This window comes from Capricornis sumatraensis, chromosome 6, assembly GCF_032405125.1.
Source record: "Capricornis sumatraensis isolate serow.1 chromosome 6, serow.2, whole genome shotgun sequence".
Lineage (NCBI taxonomy): Eukaryota > Metazoa > Chordata > Mammalia > Artiodactyla > Bovidae > Capricornis > Capricornis sumatraensis.
The window spans coordinates 92,278,716-92,304,891 of NC_091074.1; the positions used below are offsets into that span (position 1 = coordinate 92,278,716).

The window sequence follows — 26,176 nt, forward strand, 5'->3', positions numbered from 1 at the left end:
TGTCTGGAATGGTCATCAGCATGATGGGCATCAGTTGGATACAGACCATTGTGTAGCCCTGGCCTCCCGGGTATCCAGGGAAGTCTGTCTGCTATGATTGTACACTCAGAGCTGGAGAAAAATTCACGCATGTGCATCAGATGAGGTCCCCAGGCTTGGTATTGAATTAGATCAACTGACAGTTGCTTACTACGGTGTAAGCAACCCTGTGCCCTGATGCTTTCAGTGTAGACAGAATCATTCCAACAGCTTCAAGGCAACCTTTTCACGTCAAACCATTCTTTGCCACTCTTCAGCCGACACTGCCCTACTTCTGGGACAGACAACCTTGTTCCTTACTCCATGGGGCCTTTCTGCCTGCTGGCCTTCCTCCTACCCCTTTGCCTGTTTACCTAGGATAGATCCTCTAACCTCCCTTCATCAGAGGAGGCTTCCAGACCAGGTCAGAGTCCTTCCTTTCTTTGAAACACCATCTGCATTTGTAATTGTACTATCGCTGGTACAGTTGTCGGTCAGCATCTGCTGTCTCCAGAAGACAGATTGGTTTCCCCAGTGCCTAGTATAATATAAGCTGTACTAGACGCTTCATCAGTGTTTTATGGACAAATATACCAACACCTGTTTAGTGGGAATCGGGCACAAGGTTCAGCGGCCAGCAGAGGCACCCATGCTGTCCTTGTGAGAATGGAGAAGCCCCTTCTTTGTGGCTGATCTTGGAAATATTCCTTTTGCTGCCGATTCCCTTATTCCAGGGAGCAACCCCTGGGAGGAGTCTAACTTGTTATACTTCAGCAAGAACGAAAACAAGTGTTTTTTCTGGGTAAATTTGAGGCCAGTTGGGAAAAAGGATCTATTCTGGAAATAGAAAATACACACCTGCCCCTTTCCAATAGCAGCTCTACCACTGTGGTGCAGTGTGGCTCTCTGGTGCAAGGGACCCTGCCACCCACCTGGGCTCTTCCAGCTCTGCACCACCCTCAGGCCCCACCCGCCTTCACAGTTGCATTGTGTCAGAATCCTGTTCTTTTTGCTCATTTGTTGTGGTTATCTCCAGGAGAAGTTTCTCTTCTGGAAGAAGTCACTTAACTGTAATGTGTGCATGGCCACCAAGTTGCACTGGACGCCCCAACTGTGGGCCTCTATTCCCAGGCCATGTGTTACTGATGTGACCAGTACGCTCCTCCTGCAGGAGCTCTGTGAGCTCCTGAGGGTAGGACTGTCTTTAACCATCCTTGTATCTCCATGTAGCAAACATTCCGTCATGTTTATCGGATGAAGGAGGAGCTAAAGGGTCCAGGTGGTGCTAGTGGTAAAGAACCCACCTGCCAATGCAGGATACATGAGACACGGGTTTGATCCCTGAGTCGGGAAGATTCCCTGGAGGAAGGCATGACAGTCCATTCTAGTATTCTTGCCTGGAGAAGCCCATGGACAAAGGAGCCTGTTGGGGTATAGTCCATAGGGCTGCAAAGAGTCAGACACAACTGAAGTGACTTAGCACACATGCATGCAAGGTGCAAATAAAGGGTCACAGTAAGGGTTTGTGGGAGTGAGGGCCAGGGCAGGGCGTGGGGGAGGCAGGGTGGCAGGCACTGCCAGCCATTCTGCATTGGGGACAGAGCGGGTCAGAGGAGGGAGAAGCATGCTTCTGTGCCCCCCTCTGCAGGGTCTGGGCAGAACTTGGCTGCAGCTCAGAGCAGGGCCTCACATGGAGTGACCCTGCCACTCTTTTCTTCCCACTGGGCCTCTCCCTCCCTCAACGTTTGGGCTGCTTACCCCTACTCAGTTAGCTCCTTCATGATGTTGGGAGGGATTGGGGGCAGGAGGAGAAGGGGATGACAGAGGAGGAGATGGCTGGATGGCATCACCCACTCGATGGACGTGAATCTGAGTGAACTCCGGGAGTTGGTGATAGACAGGGAGGCCTGGCGTGCTGCGATTCATGGGGTCGCAAAGAGTCGGACATGACTGAGTGACTGAACTGAACTGAACTGAGAGAGTAGGTACTGTGTTTCACACACTTTTGGACCCAAGTGGGAATGGGTGAACTGACAGTTGGTTTCAAAACTTCTCTTTTTTAGATACAAGATGTTGCTCCAAACCCGGATGACCCTGAAGATTTCCCTGCTCTGGCTTGAGACAGCCCAATTTCCCTGGCAACTTAAACAGCACTGGCATACCTATGGAGAGACTTTTCTTGCTGTGGGGAAGAGAGTCAGACTCTAAGAACAATAGATGTTGCTTTTTCCCGTGTAATTTGAACTCATTGTACTCTTTTTGGTCTGGGTAGTTTGTGGGAACAGGGATTTCTCCAGACACCTAAAGAGCAGCAGTTCTGGCTGGGGGTTAGTCTGGCACTTTCCCAGGAAGGTAGATAATGGTGATTATTTTTTTATTTAATGAATTCCAGATGTAGTTCAGAAATAATGTTTAAAACCTGTACATAGAGATTGTATTGAATCCTCCACAAAAGCATGGAGAGTAAAGCAAGTTGTAAAATAGAATCTATTGAGACTACTTAGTAAATTGTATAGATACCGGAAGGCTGTGTCCTTCAGTATTAGAGGAAATACATATAACTCTGCTATTAATTTAAAGCAGTCACAGCCTAGTTTTCAGAGACCAAGAAATTAAAATACAGTTCTATTTACCATTTACTTGTAAATGTTATATTCTCCTGGAATTTTTTTGGTTTTTTATTTAACCAAGAATTTTAAATAGCTATTGTGCACTCAAAGGTTACCACTCTGTGGCAGAGAATTAGGGCAAGTATTGGGGTTTTTCATGGTGATTTAAACTACCTCGTGGTTTCTGTGTGTATGTAACACACGCATACACACATGCTTAGTATAAATGTGCATATTTAGTGTTTGGGTGGTTTTTAGGATGAGTATTAAGTATACGATCTTTAAAATTATGTTATTTAACCCACCAATCAAATGAAAAGGGGTCCAGGGAAAAGAGTGTTGCAGATTTTCTCCCTCAAAGCTAGTGTCAGAATTCAACACCTGTATACAAAGGCTGTCTGTCCCTGTCCTGGGCAAGACTTGTAAATAACACTGAATACCCATATGCAGTTTTTCTCACTCGGCCCTGCACCAGTTCGAGTTCCTCTTTCTTGCCTTTGGAGCATGTTAGGGTTAGCCCTAGCCCCACTAATCAGCAGGGCTGAGACCGGGAGGCCCATGGCGGTTCAGCTAGCTGCTTGTGGGTAGTGCTGCGATGGTGGCTGGGGCAGAGGCAGCTGTTAACAGCCCCGGAAGCTGGGGTGACACTCTTCCCATTTTACTGAAGAAACTGGGGAACAGTCACAAACTTGTTACACAGTTGATATGTTCATGTTGGAATCTGAACCTTGGTCTCAGGATTTGTGCTTTTTTTTGCCTTGCTATACTGTCCAAGATGACAGTTCTGAACTTGAACCCAAGTGTAAATAAAGGTTGGTATTCCCTCCTAACTTGGTGTATAGAGAGTTGAATCCTTTTGGTGACACCCAGGTCAAGAGGGAAGAACATGTGGAAAGACCACAGTGGAGTCATTTCACATTTTGTTGAATAATCAGAGCTGAACCTTTAGTCACATTAAGCCACTGTGCTTGACAGCCTACTTTTGGATTCTTGTTATTAATCTGAGTATTAAGGTGATTTTATTCCCCTTCCCCAGAAAAAGACAGTGAACGGGAGTACCCTCGTCTGAGTTAAGAAGGCTTGTGAGAGTAAATGTCAGGTTCAGCCGTGATAGTCAGTTGGTACAGTGTGTCACTGCTCAGCAGGCTTGAGCTGTCACATTAAGTCATTCTGCCTTGCCTTGGCTTTGAAGATTGGCAAAACAGACATCCCTTTCAAAATTCCCTTATTCCCTTTAGTGTCATGAATAACACTTGCAAAGCCCATTGTGCTAGGTTTCATGTTGTATGTGCAAACACTACATCCTTCCCAAAGAGACTGAGAATTCCTGTGCCACGGAGCAGCCTCAGATCTCATGGTCAGAAAGTTTGGTGAGGGGATAGGGGATGGCTTCTGGGCCTGCAGGGGTCTTCATTTGCTCACCAGGACTACCTCTCACCAATTTGGTGGGTCAGATGAATGTCAGGCTTTTGTCATAGGATTGTCCACAGTCCAGCCCCAGAGAAGACAGGGCAGCAGCACAGGGCAGGAGGAATCCGTAATGTGATATAGGGAAACTCAGGAGGCAGGATTGAGTTTGGACCTGTACACAAGGCAAGGCCTTCCACAGGAGTTCCCCTGCATAACTTCTTTGAGGTGATTTGGTATAGACATGTTGTCATGAAGTGGGACACGTTTCTGGCTGATAACTTTAATACTAAGCAAATTAACCCCATCTAAGAAAACTTGTGAGTCTAACAAACCCTTTTAGAAAGTGGAGGTCAAGCATATTTGAATTCCCAAAGCAGGTGTGGGAATTCACGCCTTCTGACCCAAGAGCTCACTGCAGGGGCTCAGGCTGCCAGAGCAGGAGTTAGAGATGAGCTGGTCCCAGGACCTGCAGCGGGGAGAGCCTCATCAGTAGAGAGGTGTGAGCCCAGACAGGATGAGGGTTTGGTCCCTGCTTTGACCAGATGGAAACGTGACCACCTAGGAAGAAGCGGAGTCACCGCAGAAGCTGCTGCTGGCCGGGAACCTGGTGCTGGATGGTCTGAACATCTAGCCAGGCTACTTTGAAAAAGTACATCTTTTGCCCAGTGTTACTGATGAACAGTTGACATTTTCACCTCATGCAAGGCTGGCCCCTCACAGAAGCCATAGCAGGCACCCCGTTTTCTAGTGCTGGGTTCTAGTGGAGGCCCTGTCCTCCCCGATTCCCTGGCTCCTCCATGCCAGCCCAGGGCATAGGCATTTCAGGGATGATGGCATTGCTTCTCCTTTGAAACCACGCCATGTGTGGTGTTGGCAAGTCCTAGGGAAGAGCAGGATCCAGATCTCAGAAGCTGGGAAAGGTCAGCCCTTGAAGGGAAAACAGGACTGCCACCTACTAACTTATCCAGGAGAGAGACACGCTGCCAACAGAGGGCGGGGAGACCAGAGCATGAGCCCAGCAGGACAAGCAGAGGTTCACTTTGAGGAAAAATTGTGCCCACTTTCCTCTCTCTGCTGCTGTTGCCCTCAGCACCCAGAGAAGACAGGGCTGTGCGGATCACATTCTGTGAACACCTTCCAGGGCCCTGCCGCCTCCCCTCCACATCCTCCCGACTCTGGCCTGAAGCGAGGTGCTCAGGCAGCCTGCGACACTGCCCACATGTCCCAGGTGTGGAGGCTCTTAGGATTTGTGTAGTAAAGCGTGTGGGAAAGGAAGAAAGCAAGTTATTGAAAAGAAATCTTTATTGTTAAATACAACACAAAAGTGAAAACTTTATTGTAACCACCACCTAAGTCAAGGAACCTATTTCCCCAGGAGGCTGTCCATGTGATCCTGCCAATCACAGCCTGCCCTCCTTCTAAGGAGTACTCCCTCTGCTAAGGAGTACTGTCCTCACTTAGAGGAAGCACTGCCCAAGGAGGCAAACCTTAGCGATAAGGCTCTGCCCTTTACCTGAATGTCCTTTAAGTCTGAAGGGTCCCCCTCTACCTTTGTTGCAGAACCTGGGTAACTTGAGGAAATGAGCATTTCTTGAGTAACTGCTGTGCTGTCTTATAATTGTCTCATCACTTGTCAGGGAACAGGAAGAGACATCCATCTTCCATGCTCCCTAGCTAGTATTTGGGATGGGATGGGTGAAAATATTTGGGCGGAATGGGATGAAAAGATGAAGGAGAAAGAAGATTCGGTCCCCAAGCTGTGTTCTTTCTACACACCCCTGAAATTTCCAGTTCATGTTACTAGTCCCTTGGGCAAAGCTGCGAAGGTCAGGAAAGGCCAGAAGATACATGTGCCCTGTTGGAGCCAAAGGACCACATGGGGTGTGCTCTGTGTTTAGCTACTCCCTGGGGTGAGGTGGTGCCCATGGCAATGCCACACTATGACACATTCTCCTAAAACATTTGAAGTACTCTTAGAAAGCTTTGGGGCTTCCCAAGTGGTGCTAGGGGTAAAGAACCCATCTGCCAGCGCAGGAGACATAAGAGACGTGGGTTCGATCCCTGAGTCGGGAAGATCCCCTGGAGGAGGGCATGGCAACGCACTCCAGTATTTTTGCCTGGAGAATCCCATGGGCAGAAGAGCCTGGTGGGCTACAGTCCATAGGGTCGCAAAGGGTTGGACATGACTGAAGCGACTTAGCACGCATGTAGAAAGCTTTAATAGGTCTCCTGCACAGGTGGTGATGGCGAGTCTTGGGAGGGCACGAGGCTAGGTTCAGGGCTGCTGGCAAGGTGCTGGTGGAGACAGGGGCAGAAGCTTGGCTCTCCTAGGGGCCTCATGACGCCTAAAGTCTGAAGTGCTCCAGGAGCCTCTGCTGGCCCAGGCTACCTCTGCCCATCTCCTGTTGCTCTGGGAGAGCCTTTTCCTTGGCCATAGGTTTCCCAGGACCCAAGGCAGTAGGGCTTTCCCCAACCAAACCACAAACGCTCTCTAAACTATCACAGCTTCACTACGGGTGAAACTGGCTCCATAGTGTGGGGAAAGCACCAACTGCCTTGTTTCTTTGCAAAAATGTGGCCCCATTTCAGAAGGCTGACAGGAGCATCGTTGGGGAACACCTGTCATGAGAATAGAGTGGCATCAACTTACTCATAGGAAAAGGTCAGCGTTCATTCCAGTCCCAAAGAAAGGCAATGCCAAAGAATGTTCAAAATGAAAGTGAAGTCGCTCAGTTGTGTCCAACTCTGTGTGTGACCCCATGGACTGTAGCCTACCAGGCTCCTCCGTCCATGGGATTTTCCAGGCAAGAGTACTGGAGTGAGTTGCCATTTCCTTTTCCAGGGGATCTTCCCGACCCAGGGATCATACCGCAGTATCCCACATTGTAGGCAGACGCTTTACCATCTGAGCCACCAGGGAACTACTGCACAATTGCACTCATCTCACATGCTAGCAAAGTATTGCTCAAGATTCTCTAAGCCAGGCTTCAACAGTACATGAAAGCTGGATTTAGAGAAGGCAGGGAAACCAGAGATCAAACTGCCAACATCCACTGGATCATAGGAAAAGCAAGAGAATTCCAAAAGAACATCTGCTTCATTGAAGACACTAAAGCCTTTGACTGTGTGGGTCACAACAAACTGTGGAAAATTCTTAGAGATGGGAATACCAGACCACCTGACCTGCCTCCTGAGAAACCTGTATGCAGGTCAAGAAGCAATAGTTAGAACCGGACATGGAACAACAGACTGGTTCCAAATAGGAAAAGGAGTACGTCAAGGCTGTATATTGTCACCCTGCTTATTTAACTTCTATGCAGAGTACATCATGAGAAATGCTGGGCTGGATGAAGCACAAGCTGGAATTAAGATTGCAGGGAGAAATATCAGTAACCTCAGATATGCAGATGACACCACCCTTATGGCAGAAAGTGCAGAAGAACTACAGAGCCTCTTGATGAAAGTGAAAGAGGAGAGTGAAAAAGCTAGCTTAAAACTCAACATTCAAAAAACTAAGATCATGGCATCTGGTCCCATCACTTCATGGCAAATAGGTGGGGAAACAATAGACACAGTGACAGACTTTATTTTCTTGGGCTCCAAAGTCACTGCAGATGGTGACTGCAGCCACGAAAATAAAAGACTCCTTGGAAGAAAAGCTATGACAAACTTAGACAGCATATTAAAAAGCAGAGACATTACTTTGCCAACAAAGCTCCATATAGTCAAAGCTATGGTTTTTTCCAGAAGTTATGTATGGATATGAGAGGTGGACCATAAAGAAGGCTGAGTGTCAAAGAATTGATGCTTTTGAACTATGGTGTTGGAGAAGACTCTTGAGAATCCCTTGGACTGCAAGGAGATCAAACCAGTCCATCCTAAAGGAAATCCGTCTTGAATATTCATTGGAGGGACTGGTGCTGAAGCTCAAGTTCCAATACTCTGGCCACCTGATACGAAGAACTAACTCATTGGAAAAGACCCTGATGGTGGGAAAGATAGAAGGCAAAAGGAGAATGGGATGACAGAGGATGAGATGGTTGGATGGCATCACCGACTTGATGGACACGAGTTTGAGCAGGCTCCCGGAGATGGTGAAGGACAGGGAGGCCTGGCATGCTGCTGTCCATGGGGTCACAAAGAGTCAGACATGACTGAGCGACTGAACTGAACTGAACTGAACTTACACATAAGTCCCTCAGGGGTTTCTGAGAGTTCTCAAAAAAGAGGAAGAGTATTTTCTCCAGAATAGCCACCCTGCCAGAGGCACCAAGGATACCTCCAGTCGGGGTGTACACAACCCAGCCCCAGGGGACCTCACTCACCTGGATGAACCACCTGCATAGCTGTGTTGGTGGCTCTGGTGGGCACTTCACCTACCCGCTCAGATAGGAGAGCAGCACTAGAGCGTCAGAGGGGAAGACAACATGCCTGAGGTAAGTCCTACCTTCTTGGCAGCGCAAAAGGACCAGAAGGAGAGTGTTCTGGCGAGAAGGGAAAGTGAGAGTGAAAGTGAGCGGGGTAGCATGCTTGGGAGAAAGGAAGCCGGAGAAATGCAGAGGCCAGGTGGCCCAGCAAAGAAAGTGGAGACCTAGGGTCCTATGACTAGCGTGGAAAGACCTCCTTCAGGGATTTTCACTGAGGATCCCGAAGGCCCAGAACAGGGCTTGGAATGACTGGAGAACTTCTTCAGAGCACACGTCTAGGGGGCACCCTCCAGTGCATCTGTGTGACCGGCACCCCTGGACGGTCAGCCAGTGATGCCAGGGAGGGCTTGTCTACAAAGTCTTCAAAATCTTGTTTCAGGGAGACAGAGGAATCTGCGCCCGTCAGATAGTCACAAGGAGTCTAATGTAAGAAAGCTTGAAGAATGCTGGCCACTTGGAATTGCACCACTGCCACAGAGGGGGTGCCAGCCTGGTCCTTCTCCCAACCCAGTCATCCAGGTAGCCTACAGGAAGTCCCAGCTCTGACTTTGGGCTGAGATCTCAATACCCACGGGAAGAATGAGGCAAAAACTCCTATGCTACGAGGCTGAGGCATGGGCCTGAGGAAACAGGTTTAAATTGCATCTTGAGAAAATTTCCGATGGTAAGCGCTGTGCTGTCCAGGGGCGACCTCTGGAGATCTAGTCCCTGCGGATCCCGAGCCAGATTAAAAGTCGGTCTAGAAAGGTCAGAGCCCGGGACATCCAACCATCACTAGAAAAGGGGGGGAGACAGACGGAGTTGTATTTACAACACCAGAACCTGTGTTAGGGGGTTACTGGATACTGCAGGGCCTGGTTTAATTTGCTGGCTGGAGAAAAGACCCCAAGTTTCATGCTGTTTAAAAGTGGACAAATATGGGGTTGGCCAGACAGAAACACTCTGAAAGGCAGGAGTGAGCTAGGGTGGCCGCTAGTCATCATGTTCCGGTCCCCACTCCTGTCTGCCAAAGCTGAATGAATACTCAACTGCTACTTGAGGATGTGCCAATCACTGGTCTGCCTAGGCTTAGGGATGGAGAACACAGGATGGGCAAACTCCCTGTGGCTGCTACACTGATAAGCCAGGGCCAGGCAGGAAGGCTGGCCTGAAGTCCGAGTCCCCCATTTTCATGAGGATAAGCCTTGTTCTCAGGGTTAGCCCCCGCTGCCTCCTATATTAATGAAACCTTTCCTTCGTGCCCTTCCTCTGCCAGCTGGGGCTTGGACCAGAGTAAAACAAGGTGAGAGCACAATATTCACTTCGCAGTCTACTGCTGTTTCCGTGACATTGCCCAGTGAAGCTGTGTTTGAACCTAATCAGCAGTTCGCAACTGGGGGCGGCACTGCCTCCTGAAAGTGGCTGAAAATGCGTATTGGGAGCGGCAGGGAGTGGGTGGGTGGGTTGGGTTACCCAATGGGTGGGAACACTACTGGCATTTAGTAGGAGGAGCAGGTGGGGGAGGTTTGCAAGGAATGCCAGACTGGCTGCATTCTCTGGAGTTCTACACAAGGAAGAATTGTCTGCCTGAAAAGTCATTTTGTTTTACATGGAGAAGCAAACCCACCATGAGAACCACTGTCTTTCTCAAAGTGAAAAAATGCACAAACCCGACTGCCTTCCCCTTTCTTCCTATTCCCACCCAAAGTCTCTTCTCATTTAAACTGATGATATAAGAATCAGAGGGGCCATAGCCAGGGTCCCACCCTGCAGGAGGCCTCCTTACCTGGGCATCTCAGTGTGGATAGAGCACCCGTCATCCAGAAGCATGTCAAAGCCATGCAGACTTGCTAGCAAAGAAATGAGACACAGGTGAGACAAGGCAGAGACCAGATGTGCTTCAGGGGCAGGGTGGAGGGATTTCCGTTCCACGTGGATGGGGCCAGGTTCCCCATTGAGGGAGATGCGGTGATCTGTTGAGAGGAATCTGAAAGAGTTTCTCGGAGTCCATACGCTCCTCCAGTAAGCAAGAAGATGGTGAGACTATATATGATAAAGGAGTATATTATGCTAACCACTTAGAAGACAAAATGCCCCAAATCTGAATAATGGGGCAGCTCAAAGACTGGACTATGCACAGCAGGGAGGGATGGTGACTGACCCATGGGGTCAGTGCTGTCCAGTTAGTTCGCCAGCTCAGCAGTGTCACAACAGCAGCTGCCGATGTGGTGCAGAGGGAGTACGGAGGACTGTATGTGTGACAGTTCTTCTGAAAAGCATTAAGGCAATATTCTAATTTTTAAATTAAACATAATATATATGGCTCTTAGTATGTACCAGGTGCTTGTTCTAAGTAATTAACAAATGTGAAACCCTCATACAACCATATATTTTAATTTTTTAATTAAACATAACATATATGGCTCTTAGTATATACCAGGTGCTTGTTCTAAGTAATGAACAAATATTAAATTCTCAAACAACCGTGTTAGATATTGTCATTCTGGCCCAAATCACACAGCTAATAAGCGGCAGAGCAAAGGTTTACACCCCGTCTGGGTCCAGAATCCATGCTCCGAACTATTGTTAACCAAGCTCCTTTTTGATGCAATGTACATCAAAAGCTTTAAGATTTTGCATGTCCCTGACCTAGAAACGCCTTTTAAAAGAATTTAACCTAAGGAAATAAGCAGCACCACCCAGGAAGAATTTACATATGAGAATATTCATGCAGTGGTAAACCAGTAAAAAGCTGGAAACTACCTACATGCCACGGGGAGAATGGTTACTTAAGTCAGGGCATCCTACAGAGAAGTTTTTGGAGAATTCCTCCCACTACACTGCCTCTCAATGTACTCCCAGCTGCACTTAAGACCCAAAAGTGGAGGAAAAGAAAGCAATGGTGGATATTATGCTCCACACTGGCACCAGGCCCCATACTAAGGCATAATCACGTACTTTGGTCTCTTTTAATCCAAACACCACGCACTTACTAGTCGAGTTTTACGGATGAACAAAGTGAGAGCCAGGAGGCAGATAAAGGATCCACAGAATAAGTGGTAGAGCTCATTTCAGAACGCACATTGCTGACTGCCCTTTCCATACCAACCTGCTATTTCAATATGAAGGGGCCTTCTCTACTAAATCATTTCAGCACTCTGCCTTGATCACTCTCAAGAGAGTCTCAGTGTGTGAATTTCTCCCTTCAGAAGTCAAATGGTCTGGCCTCTTTAAAAATTCACCATTATACTTGTATGGAATTATGGTCTAGGGTCCAAAAATAGCAGAGACTGAAAGATGATCATCTGCTATCAAAAACTGGTCTTTACCCAATTAAGAGAAAATTATCTTAAGTGTATAAAAATTAATTTATTGAATCCTAAAGGAAAGCAATCCTGAATATTCATTGGAAGGACTGATGCTGAAGCTGAAGTTCCAAGACTTTGGCCACCTGATGTGAAGAGTTGACTCCCAACAATAAAAATTAAATTATTGAAAGCTAGGTGCCAAATGCCATTTGAAGCACATCCCATGCATTATCCAACTCAATTCTCATTATAATTGTTAAGGTGAAAATTCTTTTATTCCCGTTTTATTTTTAAGTAGAGGTGTTTAGTGAATCGTCCATGTGGTAAATGAAAACTGGACAGCGGTCAACAACAGAGAAAGAAAGCAAGAATCTACAGGGCTAGGGTCTCAGAGGCTGGGTGCTCACACTGCACAGCCCTGGAAGACACGGCTGCTCCCACGAGAAACAGGCACGTCCTCTAGTTTCATCCAGAGCCAAGCCTCAGAGCCTGACTGCCAAGCCTGCCCCCTTCATGCTCACATATCTCGAGCTGCTTGGCCAATGCCACCTGAGCTCCAGTGGGTCAGCAGGAGGGCACACAACTCAGGGTAAACCATGGAGGAGCAGGCAGACATGGCAAAGCCTACAAACTGCTCTTTGAGGGCACTGGTATGCAGGAGTTTGGATGAGAAGACCAGTCCCTTGACTTTGTACTTTGAAAACTCATATCCTAGCACAAATCAAAACTAAGTTCTTGGGGAACTGGACAGCACCCCTTAACAGGACAGGTTCCTACATCCTACACATAACCTCTGCATGATGATGTGGGCAATTAGGTTTTTTAGGATTCTGCCCTGCAAGAGACCAAGAGGGAAGGCAGGTAATTAGCTGTGGATGGCGTCGTTGGTTATACACTGGGATATGAAGTGCTCCAGCACTGGTCCTGCCTTTACTCAGCACTTTAATCCAGACCTTGGCAGGTAAAATGAAGGGGCTACAGTGTGTGACCCACGAGGCTCCAAGGGTCTGACTTACATGTGTCTTTTCCTTAGAAGTTTTCAGAATGGTCAAACCTTTACATGACTGAGCTGGTTAGTGGGCATCTGTAGAGTGAGTTCATATCAGGAGGCCCCTCACTTGCTTACTGTCCTATCCTGAGGAAGATATTAGAGACTAAACAGTATGCCCCCAAATTATTAAGTTGAAGTCCTTCCACCAATACCTCAGAATGGAACCGTATCTGGGGACAGTGACTTTAAAGAGGTAATGAAGTTAAAATGAGGCCATTAAGATAGACCCTAATCCAACCTGATTCATATGATAAGAAATGGGGGACAGGCAGGGGGGCACCAGGGATTGGAGGGCTCAGAGAGAGGCATCAGAAGAGAGGAAGAGAAACCACCCAGCTAACACCCTGACCCTGGGATTTCTAACCTCTAGAACTGTAAGAAAGTAAATTTCTGTTAAGCCGCCCAGACCACATCCTAACAAACTAATACTGCAGAGGGTTATATCCACTTTACACTTTAACCACAGCTTACCATGATTCAGAATGATAAGTGAGCAAAAAATTCAAAAGGCTCTTTGGTTAATACTTTTAATGATATGATTATAATTATACAACTTCCATTATTCAACATTTTGTATAAAAAACCAGTTTACAATACACAAATGTGACAATATGTATCAAACTACATAGATATGCAAAGTTTACAGGCCATTAGGAAGCTTTATCTTAAAAATACCTTCAGGAAAATAAACATTCATTCAACCAGTTCTCTCAGCTTTATAAAATATGATTAGAAATATACATTTTACTTAAAAAAATCAAGACAATGATTGATCAAATATTGATTAATCAGTTACATTTTAAAACTTTTAATAATCTATACATGAGTGCAGGTTAGATAAAAGTCTGCAAATCATTGATATAAAACTGCAGTAATTTAATCAGATGAACATATTTGCTGACAGTTAATTCTACTGGGCAATTAAGGAGGTAATTTCCTACACAGTATAGGTGAACTGTCCAGTCGATTAAACACATCTGTAGTATTTCCGTGTAGGGACATGGAGAATACTCAGATTTAAGAGAAATGGGAGAGCAGCAGCTGGACTCACAGGACAGTTTTGAGGGGAGAAAACTGTTACAGAATTAAAACAGACTTTTAAAGTTGCTTTTTGCTTTCCAAAATGCAATTACTAGTTTAAAAAATGTATGAAGAGAAGCAGCTATGCTACTTTCTGACAAACATCAAAGGAGCGCAATGCTCATTTGTCAAGCAAAGGAAAGGCTCCCAGAGCTCTTTGCATAACGCGGCCCAGAATGCCTGATGGTCCGAACAGCTCACCGAAGCATCTCACACTCCCAAGGGCAGACACATCGCCTCATGAGAACACTTGGGAACTCTTTTAGATTTTGTCTGGGCCCAAGAGGTAGAAATCACCCCTGTGAGAGGCGGAAGAGGGTAGGGAAGCAAGTGGGTGGGGGACAGGCTAAGAGAATCAAGTTTAGAACAGAAAAATTCTGGAGACCAGAAGAGCAGTGTGCCACTTAGATGCAGCTACATTTTGACAAGTAAGGCTACTTGATTTATTGAGGCACTGCTCAGGATCCATCCCTCTTCATTCGCAGGTTAGAGGGATTTCTAGTTTTTCTTTAGGATTACAAAATGGAAGTCTGTTCACACATCTAGGTACCCAGTTTGGCAGACATTCTTCTTTTGGACTGTCCCTGACTGTTGATGATTTGAGTCCCCAGAAAGCTTCAAGGGCACCTAAAAATACTCATTTCTAATTTTTATCCCAATGGAAACTCTCTTGGTGTATTTTCAAAGCTGTTTAAGGCTCTCAAGTTAAAGAAATCTCTCCATATCTGACATGCCCTATTTCATATTCCATACCAAGATCGTATACAAGAAATTAAAAATGAGATTCTGAGAAGATTCTTGGGTGTGCTGAAGTTTCAGCTGGGGACTGGAGGAAGAGTCTTTTATTCATAGCAGGAAGAATTTTCCATCAGTCAGACCCAGAGACTTCCTAGATTCTCAATATCCCCTTAACAATGTGCTATACAATCCATCTGAAGCACTATCCCAAGTTGTGCGTTCCAAGGAATGTTTCTTAACAAATCACTAGTTTGCTATGACTACTTTCAGTGAGCCTGTCAAAAACAAGGATTTTTAGAAAGAACCACAGTGATAGCAACTCTAGCTGGAAAACTTGAGCAGCCACACGAAAAGTCAATTTGTAAAACAAAAAGTACATTGAAGCCCAAATTTTTCACTCTTGGCCAAAACATAAGATGGCTTATTCACTGTGAGGGAGACAGCATTTACTTGTTCTGATCAGCAAGAACGGTTCAGATGGAAGTTTGATTTTCATAACTGCTGGGATCAGTTATGTAGGAAATGGCCTTTAAAGGTATAAAGGGAAGAAGAGTTGCCCTGAGAATTCAGTGTTTTATACCTGGGCACAGCTTGAATATTTAGTATCTCCCAGAACAACACAGCAAACACAAAGTTTCTTTTCCCACTCAAAGCTTCATCAAGAGCTGTCTTCCCTCAGGTAAGCGGGTCTTTGTATTTACGAACTTTCAGGGGCAGAAAACCACCATTTTTGTGAGGTCTGGTCCTGATGTTTAGAACCTAGCATGGCCCTACCGCATGGTGCCCAATGAGGAGGAGCTGCTTGTTTGATCAAAACAATGGCATCTTCCATCTCCCCTCAAAACTAGGCAAACTTATAATTTACTCCAAGACAGTAGATACCATAAGAGATCTACAGTCTTCTAATTACTTTTTACACTAAACAGACTTTAATCTGCTTATTCCAACCACTCATTATTCTTTGTAACTATATTAAGAAGGCAGCTTTTTAAAAATGGAATTGCCTACTGACCTGATGCATTCATCTTGTAAAGAATGTGAAGGCATTTTGCCTTTCAATATATCTCCTCATTCTCGAAACTAGGATAGCCAAACTCTGGTTAACAATAACTAAATCATTCACTTATGGAAATAACCCAGGTGATTATAAATATTCTTTTATTTGGGGGCCCTGTTTCTTTTTAGCAGCAAATAAATTGTTTTGTGATTGCTTTACATTACAGACTGTTGTGTTTCTGTGGGATTGAGGGGAGAAGGCACTCTGCAAAGAGTTATTAGTTGTGTTCCCTAACCGAAGGCAACAGTGAGTTTCTTATTTACAAATAAGGAAATCTAGATGCAAATAACCATGAGTGAAACCAAAAGGCCTGAGGCCATTAACATAACAACAACAAAAATTCACAATGCTACAGAGAAAGACCCTAACAAAATAACTTTTTTAAAAAGTTGTCATTGTTTGGGATCACTGTTTCCAGGGGAAACACCAACAGTGTGGGGTTTTTTCCTGTGTGGAAGTATGATTCTAATTTGTATGACTGGGTAACCAAATAGTGGGCAGCCTCGACATTCTTCAGACTCAAAGTGACACAAATAAGAATAACTTACAACAATTTTCCAACTCTGAAGCTAGTCTCTCTTCCTGAGTCTTCTAAAGCTACTACTAACATTCTCTTGATAGGTTTAGGTTACCGAAGTACCAATTTGTATTACAACATGCAACAGTCTTTAAATGTGGTTTTCACAGATTCTTGTTAATAAAGCACTCTTTGGTGGAAGACAAGCAGCTTGGGTACTTAACAGAGTTAACATTACAACAGTATTACAAATATTAAAGTGAAGATGATTAAACCAAATAGTATCAAATCACAGAAAGTACCATTTCAGTAATGCTTGTTTTATCTTTATAAATTTTGACACAGGGTGAACAGCAAATAAATAAGTAAAAAACCTCCATCAGATCTTCAATTCTTCTGAAGGCCAGCAGCTAAAATGATTGCCATCACAGGGACATACGTGCACCACACAGACTAGTCAGCTCTCCTGATAACAGAGGGCTTTGATATTTACACCTGAGACTAATTTACAACAGCTTTTTGTGTTCAAGACATTTCTATAGGAGAGTTGGGCCCTCTTCAAGTCATTCACTTGCACCCAAGCTCATGTAGTTATTTAAATTCCAGTGGACATTTTCTTCATTGAATAAACTTGTTAGGTGGAAAGCAGCTAAGGCTTTTGCAATTTTTTTTTTTCCCAAATAAATTGTGCTAAAGTCCTGTTGTAGTTTTCTGTTCCTAGAGTCTTCTTTCAGTTCTGGTCACAGGTTTTTACTTAACGCAAGACTGTTTTAGTCCTTGAAATGGAGGGACTACAGGGGAAAAAAAAAAGGATTTTACCATGAAGGCTTTTAAGTGTCCCATACGTAGTTATCAAAGACAAGGAAGGCAACATAATAAAAATATTGACATGCTAAAAAGTATACACTTGTATAATTCTTTAATGACAGATACTTTGGAAAAGACAGTACAATATCAACCATAAAGTAAAGACAAACAGGAGAGAAAAGGCAGAGCAGAAAAAGTTTCAGTTCTGCAAGAAATTAAAAAACAATAAACAACAATAAAAAAAGAAGGGAGGGCAAAAGCAGCCGAGCAATGAAAGTACCATAATGCCATTAAGGGCATTTGTTGCAAAGCATTCCTTTTCCTTCTTTCTCTCTGAGGAATCAGGCTGTGGGAAAAGTGGGAAAGAACGAAAAGATAAAGAAGTGTTACTTGATTATTTCCAAAGGCAGAATCTGGTTACAGAAAAAGCCGGGGCACTGCAAGCCGTTTCCAGTTTAGCAGAGTGCAGCCGGCACCCCGCACCTGCTCCCGCCTTGCTCCACACCGCCGCACAGCTGCAAGGGGACAGCCGCCAACCCTTTTCTGTATGTGGGTCAACTGATCTACGTTGATCTTCACCCTATCTCCCTTCTTTCCTTCCCCAAGAGATCACTGTAACTTTCAACTAAACAGCGACTTTCAGAGGACGACTGAAGCAAAAGGAAAGAGAGAAACCAATTCCCGTCTGGAGGTGACCCTCACTTAGATGGTGATGAGGTTCTATCAGAGCAGCTCATCTGAATCAATCACTTAGTTTTCTGAGACCCCAAGAGAGTACTGAGTATAAAGGTCCAGGTCAGTTTGGGAAGCCAAGTGGGAAGATATCTGAAATTTCAAAGGAAGATTAATAATTTAAAAGAACAGAGGTAACCAGCAGGAAAGAATATTTAGATACAACATTCTGGGGCTCCTACAACGATACAGTTTTTAAAGACAATGGCAGTAACAAAAAATTAAAGCCCAGAGGTGATGGAATAGACACCGAGATCTGAGACTCTAAGGACAAGAAGCATCGAAAGGCATGATGATGGCAAACTTCACAAACGAGAAGACTTAAAAAGCCAAAGTCTGAAATGCAGCTACTCCCAACTGAAAGGCCTGTGAGGAGACTCACGGCTTCAGAGGCTGAGGAAAGAGTCTGAGTATTTATCTTCCTCCAAAATATAATTAGGCACAAAAAATAAGCAGAAAGTGATGGTTCCCAATGATGCAACTTAGAATAAAAAAAGGCACTTGTACATTATCTTAGAAAACAAATGAAGTTATGATTTCTTTTAAAAAGGAAATGAACTAAAGACAGACCCAAAGAAACAACATATGCTTACAGAAACATGCACTCAATGGGTGAGCTGTGTAAAGACATGAACCAAACCGAATGACATCAAATGAGCTGGCTAAAGGTTCTCAATCAGAGGCTTGATGATGAAGTGTTTGAGATCCATTCTAAAAGAACTTTTCAGACGGTCCATACGAGAACACTGAAAAACAGGCCAATTCTATTTAGCTGGTTCTTCAGTGGATTTAGCAATTATTAAAAGAGAGACATTAAAATTGGTTTCTAGCTCTAACAGGAAGTGGGGGGTACAAAAGTCCATTAATTTACTTCTCTGGATTTAAGAAAGGGGATGAGGAAGGTGCCACACAGACTCCTCTCAGCACTCCATCTGCCGCCAGACACACCAGTGTTTCCATGCCTGAACTGTCATGGTTGTGCCAGAGCAGAGCTTAACACTCATGATTTACGTTTAGATGTGGCCAGTGTTCAGTGGATACATGGGAGAATAATCACCTGCCATGAGAGACACATGGTGGCAATTCTTTCCAACAACAAATATTTATGACAACATTCATAAGGATTTTTCAGTCTCCAAATGACTACTTTTTTAGCGTGTTTGTGCAGAAGTTCTTCAAAGAGGTACAGCCTCTCAATAAACTGTCAAAAGTCAAAACAGCCAAATCAACAGAAAATGACTTTGGGTGAGGTGTTCATCCCGGAAGCCTCTAAGAGTAGAACAGAACACAGAAATGAAAGGTCAAGTTCTGTGGCACAATAGAGATGATAACACACAGACAACATCTCAACCTGCAAGAGAGAGGACCTCGCCAATGGGGAGTAACAGCAGACGGTCAGCCCTGGTGCCTTGAAAGTGTTTATTAATGTACACGGAAATGGGGTACTATTTTATATGTGTATATATGTGTGTACTGCTGTTCCAAGAAATGATTTCTATTCCATACTTTAAAATTAGTTAACCATCTTAGCTCATATTATTTTGTCCTGAATCAGTTATCCTCCAACCAAAAACGAGTACTATCCTATAGGATAAAAGTACAGGCTACAGCTTGGGGGCCTGACACCCATTATTTCCTAGAAGCAGGAGTGGGACTGTACATAATGCATTTGCCTTTCTCTTCTGAGCTGCAAGTGGTTGCAGTTAAGGTGATGTCAAAACAGGCCAAAGCCAGGCAAGAGGCAAAGGAGATCTGCCATGGAGGGAGGGCGTGGTTAAAAGCACTATGAAACCCAGCTAACTCCTGTTGTTTCCCTTCTATGCCCCTCCAAATCTCTGAAAGTCCATTTCAGAATTTAAAAGAAGTCTTTGGTTTTCAGCACTATCCCAATTGCCTGAAAACTGCTTTGGGCCATTTAAATACTGAAATTACTCAGTCTGAGCTCTACTTTAAAATCCTCAAAGCAACAAGTTGAGGGACCTCAGGCAGATGCTCACTGCAGTCAGGAACCACCTCTGCTGAAAAGCACAAGTTTAGATCACTAGACAAGACCTAGATGGAAAAACTGCCATCCGGCCACACCCTAAGAGGAGTGTGGTGAGGCCCGGCATGTACAGCCCCAGCTTCGTGACTCTAGTCACCTCATCTGAAACCTGGAGAGCACCATCCGGGAAAGCAGAAAGCAGAATTAAATGTGCAAAACACACCTGGCTGTGATGGAAGTCTGAAAAGAATATGTCCGTTCAAAATATGTCTAACTATCATCAGCAGCAGGCCTTTTACTTAAATTTTTAATAATTTACATAAAACTGTCAAAGTTAAAAAACTCCCATTTCCCCTCATTTATTGTAGAAAAGTTAGAAAAAAAGAAAATGATAAAAAAAACTTCCCAACTGTTCTACCAACCAGAAGAACTGGTATTATAAGCATATTTTCCTTTTATCTTGGAGAAGAAAATAGCTACCCACTCCAGTATTCCTGTCTGGAGAATTCCATGGATAAAGGAACCTGGCGGGCTATAGCCTACAGGGTCCCAAAGAGTCGGACACAACTGAATGACTAACACACACACACACACATAAATATTTAGGTTTATAAATATGTATATACCTTTATACATATATAAAACACATTTTACATTTATAAAATTAAAGCAATATTTCGTAAGTTTTATGTGTAGCCCTTTTCACTTATTGCTCCATAAGCAGTTAACCCAGGTCATTAACTTTTCTTTGAAAACATGACTCTCAGTTCATTTGGCAGAATTCATCAATCATTTCTTATTTCTTACTGTTATAAAAAAAATTCTGGTATTATGTTATAATGTACCTAAACTCTTGACTTTTTTGTCAGCATTTCTCTAATATTCTTCTCAATGGAATTAAAGAGTATTTGATACCTTCCCTAATGAAAAGTTTTAAACCCTAAAATCAAGAATCAATGCCCAATTCTCAAACACTTGTTTGGAGGCACTATCACATTCTTAGCTAAATAAAAGTTTGTAGTAAAAACTGTACAAAAGATTCCGCAAAGAGAAACAGTGGCAGAACTGAACAATTCCTTAAAACAGCAAAACACACAGGGCTCTCAGATTGTTAGTAAGTCCCTTAGGACACAGGCTGCCGGGGGGCTGCACCAGAAACCACCTCAGCGCTGAAGGCCACGGCAGGCCCAAAGCCTCAAAGGTCTGAGAGCAGAGAAGTTAAAAAGTAGCAAGGAAAACTGTGGAGAACATTCCAAAGCCTGGTGCAGATTATCTTAGGCCGCTTGTGATCTCTGTAAGACAACACTGTCGTGCCTCATGGGTCCCCAGCTCTAGGCAAAGATATATAAACACAAAAAAGGTGCTTCCCTATCCATCCTGAGATGATGGGAAGTGGGCAATCTGCTCTCTCCTAAAAGGGAATCTGATTTTGGAATATGCTGAAATGTCTCGGATCATGATAAACATCCAAAGACAACGGTGAGTGATGGATTTGGTCACAGAACATGTCCATTTTCTTGTCAGAGTGCATACTAATGAAGGAAGTACAAGATGCTAGGCCAGAAAGGGAAAGAGCTACCCCTCTGGGGGTAGACTGTGACCAAGAGGACAGTTACTAGGTAAAGAAGGTTCCAAACTCTCAAGAGTTCTCATTCCTCCACCACTTATGTGCAACTAATTCTCCAACAATTATGATGAGTCCGATATATAGACAGAAGGATTTCCTCTAAGTCCTGACAGAGAGCTTTGGAAGTTCTCAATTTAAGAACTCAGAAGGACACAACATTCTCAACTTTCCCGTATTATGACCCAGAGACCACATTTCCAATGTTAAGAATGACCTCTGAAAAACAAAACATAACCGTAAATTAAAATGGTCCAGATTTTCTCAGATGATGAACAAGTCAAACATTTTTGATTAATTTCCCATCACTGGGACTTTGCTTTCTCCTGTCTTCATTTCTATTTCCAGAAGATTAAACTGGAAAGCCAATATCTGAAACACTTCAGAAGAGTAGGGTTCTTTTCTCACCTTTTAAAACTGCTTTTTCTTGAAGCAGATCTGGTGGTTCTTTTAGTAATGCCTGCACTGCCAGAAATGTTAGGTTCAGATGTTTTACAGCTCTGAACACTGGACTGAAGAATTACTCTGAAAATAGTTGGAAAAAAAGAACATTATATTCACTGAAACAATTTGCAAATACTTGACAGAGGAGGGCATTTTTGCACTTTAGTGCAAATTACTTTCTTGAGAACTGATAGAATTTTCCATAAACAAATTTGTCAAAAAAAAAAAAGAGAAAAATCTGAAACACACTCTTACATCAAGTTCTTTTGAAATAAAGTATCTCATTTCCCTATGAAGGTTTACACAAAGATAACCAGAAAACTTTGCTTTCGAAAATTAATCATCTGGCATGTCAAGCAATTTCCCAAAGAAATCAATCAGAAAGACAAATTTCTGTGCCCCAAAGTAAAATCAGATTCTCAGAATTCTAGTCATGAAACAAGAAATCATTTTAAAACCCTAATTCTAAAGACTATGAATATAAATATATACACAGTATTCACTCTTCAAAGATGGAAGAACAAGCAACAGTACTCAAGTCAACTTGAATCAAACTCAAGTCAAATTCATGTTTTTTATAACATTTCAAATTTTAAAAAGATGTTCAAAGCAAGTTTTTAAAATCTGGATTACAACTACCTACTAAGTCATCAACTACCATTAAAATGAAATTGTTTTAATTTTGTGAAACTTTATTTAATTAGACTCTAGACATCTCAAGGAACTGATACCTATGGGAGTAGACTGCTCAGGAGGCAAATCAGAAAGAACCCCTCAGATAAAGCCCACACAGAACACCTGCTCAGAAGTACAGGGTGTTTTAAATTTCCCCATTGAACTGTCATAGGGACAACAGCAGAAAACACCAAAAAATTTTATAAGCAATTGTTTTCTTCAAGAGATAATGACTAAAACACTGAACTTAATACATACACATTTATACATAGTCAACTTATAGTTATCTGTGAGAGAAAACACTATAAAAAGTTTTATCCTCACATATCCAAACATATAGGTGAGACAGCCAACAACAACTTCTGAGAACCCAGCTCCTGTGTAAGAAGAAACCTTTACAACTAACTAGCAGTCAGTCCTACCTCCTATGCCTGTGTTAACACCACATTAGTTAATAACCAAAGCCAGGTCCTTAAAATGTAGTAAATTCTTATAATTTTAGTATTACTCAAACCATAGAATAATTAGCATTTAGTAAAACACTAACTTCTCATCATTGAAGAAACAATGGGGTTGCATTGCACTAGAGCAGAAGTCTGGAGGTCACTGGTTTTCAAGCCATTTGGGGGAGAGGAAGGGAGAGCTGAGGGTGGGGGACTTGCTAGCCAGGCTGTTTCTCTTTAAATGAGAAGCATTTCTGAAAGCTTTATGAATGAAGCCTTCAATATCACTGAAGGAAACTGATCCTGGGTAAGCGAGTCAATGCGTGATTCAGGATTTCTAATAGAGTTTTATCATCCTATATGTTGACTGTTTTAACAAAACAGAAAATGTATATGCTGACATAGTTACATGGTCAAAAAGGGCACCAACCGCTCTGGCATATAAATTTTCTCATTGAAAACAAGGAGTTATTTTTAAATTCTTTCTCATTTTATAAAGTGAGGAGAAGATATTTAGTTGTCTCTGCTAAGGCTGTGAATCTAGAATTTTTCATAGAGAAAAACAAAACAACAATTCCATTGCTATTACTGAAGCCCAGGCCCAGTGCTTCAGGCTGCCACTGCTGTCCTGAAGCCTCTCGCCCACTTAACAGGGCTCATGGTTTTTATCTCTATTTTTTATAAATGGAGAAAATGAGACTCTTGTTGGCTTTTCTGAAATACTACATCTACTTTTGCAATAATTTGAGGCTGCTGCTGCTGCTAAGTCGCTTCAGTCGTGTCCGACTGTGCGACCCCATAGACGGCAGCTCACCATGCTCCCCCCTGTCCCTGGGATTCTCCAGGCAAGAGCACTGGAGTGGGTTGCCATTTCCTTCTCCAATGCATGGAAGTGAAAAGTGAAAGGGAAGTCAAGTATCAACTATTACACTGTAAAATCAGAAAAAAAAAACAAACCAAGAGCCAATACACTACCTGCTGAGGAAATTTACCTCCTGATTTCTTAAATTAACTATTATGCTTAAATATTATTCAAACAAGAAATTACTGCTAATTCGTATTTTAAGCTGATAGGAAACATCTTTTTAAAATTATTTACTTCTCTATAAAATTAGTGAGAACAATTCATGTGAAGTAATATTAGTAGCTGATAATTTATGTACAATTTTGAAAATAAGAGCATGACAGAAATTTGGAATGCATTAATCTCATCAATAAGATTCAGGTCATCAGTTATTTGCATTAAAAACAGACTAGTTATTTCATCTATAGGTTATATATCAATAAAGTGGGAAGAAAACACAGCAACTAAACTTAGATATTACTTATATTACAAATAACACCCTAAGGTGGGTTAAGCTAGCCAACAAGGGTGAAGTATTTACTCTGCCATGCGGATGAGGGAACTCAGTACCTCCTGCCTTGCACACCAAGCCAACCGCATAGCTTTGCAGGACAACATTTAGCACATGTCATTTCTCCTTTCCATCTTTTCCTCACAGAACCCTCAGTCCTACTTTCTATCTCTTGCCAATACTAGAATTCCTTTTCTTCTCTGCAATATCTTTTGAGGGCCAGGATTTTCAGATTTGGGATACAAAAATATCTTCAACTTGAGGCAAAGCAAAAAAAAAATGGAAAAGCCAGGTCTCCAATCAATCAAGTCACAAAGTGCTCTGAAATAAATGTTCATTCCAAGAAGAGGCTCCATCATGCAACCATGCACTATTTACACTGGCTGTCCACCAGTGATACAAAAAGAGCCTTCAAAATGATAGGCCTGAGGCCCTGCAACGTGCATTGGTCCCCTTCCCACTGTCTACGAGGTCCTTTGCAGCACGTGAAGTGCCATTATAGGCTAGCTCTCCTGGCATGCCAGGCAACAACCTATCAGGCAATGCTACATCATCTGCCAATAGAGGCGAACGTCGACAGCAGTGCCCTGGAGTAGTTACCTCTAAAGATAATTACAAGGATTATACCTGTTTACATCACTGTTACTGTTGAAACCTTTTGGTTTCCATTAATTGAAAATTAATCAGAGCAGGCAAATACTCTGATTTGGGTCTAGAAACACAGTGGCAAATATCAGTAATAAAAAAAAAAAGTTATGTCCTGGCACAGAATACCAAAAAGAGCCTGATAGAGACTATTTTTAAACATACCTTGCAAAAAATAATATAAGCATGAAATGCCTAAATATTATTAGCAATGAGTCCATCTGTTCTAATGGCCACTCAGAATAGTTTGAGAAGAATAAATCGATGCAGTGCATGATGTTCCCGAGTCAGAATGTGTGAAATCTAAGATCAATAAGAGAAGTAAAGGAACAAAACAAAACATTGTAAAGGGATAATTCTTATCAGAAATACTGCATATGTAATAATAAGCCTGGGCTTCCCAAGTGGTGCTAGTGGTAAAGAACCTGCTGGCCAATGCAGGAGACATAAGAGAAGTGGGTTCAATCCCTGGGTTGGGAAAATCCCCTGGAGGAGGAAGTGGCAACCCCAAGTCCCACGGACAGAGGAGCCTGGCAGGCTATAGTCCACAGGGTCACAGAGAGTCAGATACAACTGAAAAGACATAGCAAGCAAGCAAGCAAATAATAAGTCCATACCAATAAGATATTTTAAAAATATCATAAATAGGAACATGTTAAGCAGATTTTCCTGAAATTTGAAAAGAAAAGCATCTGCTAGATTTTTAAAATCTTTTCCAGCCATTTGAAGACATTCAATGAAAGCACAAACAACTGGAGCTGGTTGCAATGGAATTCTACTTTGGAGGAGATCCTAGAAGGCACTTTTGTATTCCTTTATAACTCCAAAGTCCAAGTCAGAACAGGACAAGAAATTCTTAAAATTTGAACTACAGAAAAAATTCGGAGAAAAAAGAATGCAGCCTGGATGTAAGAGGGTAGCAGGGAACCACAGTTTCACAAGATACATCCTCCTTTTCTGGGCTCTTGCTCTTAACTACATGATGTTCTCCAGTAAGCTTCTTGCCACATTCTTCTGCAGAAAAGGAGTCTCTCCACTGTTAAGGTATTCATTTAATGACAAAGAGTATCAGGAGAAAATTGACTGTGCCTCGACTAGTCTAATAAAAACACTCTGATTACTTGTGGGAATGGAGGAAAGTGGGAGCACAAGGAACACAGTAATTGTCATATGGAAACACACAGACAAGAGACTCCAGTCTTCTCTGCTTTCCTACTTTCACTCAGCACCAAGTGCTGAAAACCATACTTAACTGTATGCCCTAAAGAGGAGG

The 26,176-nt window shown here is 43.1% G+C and overlaps 2 protein-coding genes across 3 annotated transcripts in view; one reads left to right on the top strand and one right to left on the bottom strand.

The window, feature by feature from the left end:
- HABP4 (hyaluronan binding protein 4) overlaps positions 1-3,254 on the top strand; it is a 36,011-nt gene extending 32,757 nt beyond the window's left edge. Inside the window, exon 8 of the mRNA XM_068974448.1 lies at positions 2,082-3,254. Coding sequence (XP_068830549.1) covers positions 2,082-2,138 — 57 coding nt within the window. The 3' untranslated portion in view covers positions 2,139-3,254. The remainder of the gene's footprint in view (positions 1-2,081) is intronic.
- A 10,205-nt stretch (positions 3,255-13,459) lies between these two features.
- Positions 13,460-26,176, bottom strand: part of CDC14B (cell division cycle 14B) — a 123,850-nt gene continuing 111,133 nt past the window's right edge. For both annotated transcript variants that reach the window (XM_068973683.1, XM_068973684.1), the window contains exons 13-14: positions 21,750-21,866; positions 13,460-16,985 (exon numbers count right to left, since the gene is read on the bottom strand). In XM_068973683.1, the coding sequence (XP_068829784.1) occupies positions 16,949-16,985; positions 21,750-21,866 (154 nt within the window). In that variant the 3' untranslated portion in view covers positions 13,460-16,948. The remainder of the gene's footprint in view (positions 16,986-21,749; positions 21,867-26,176) is intronic.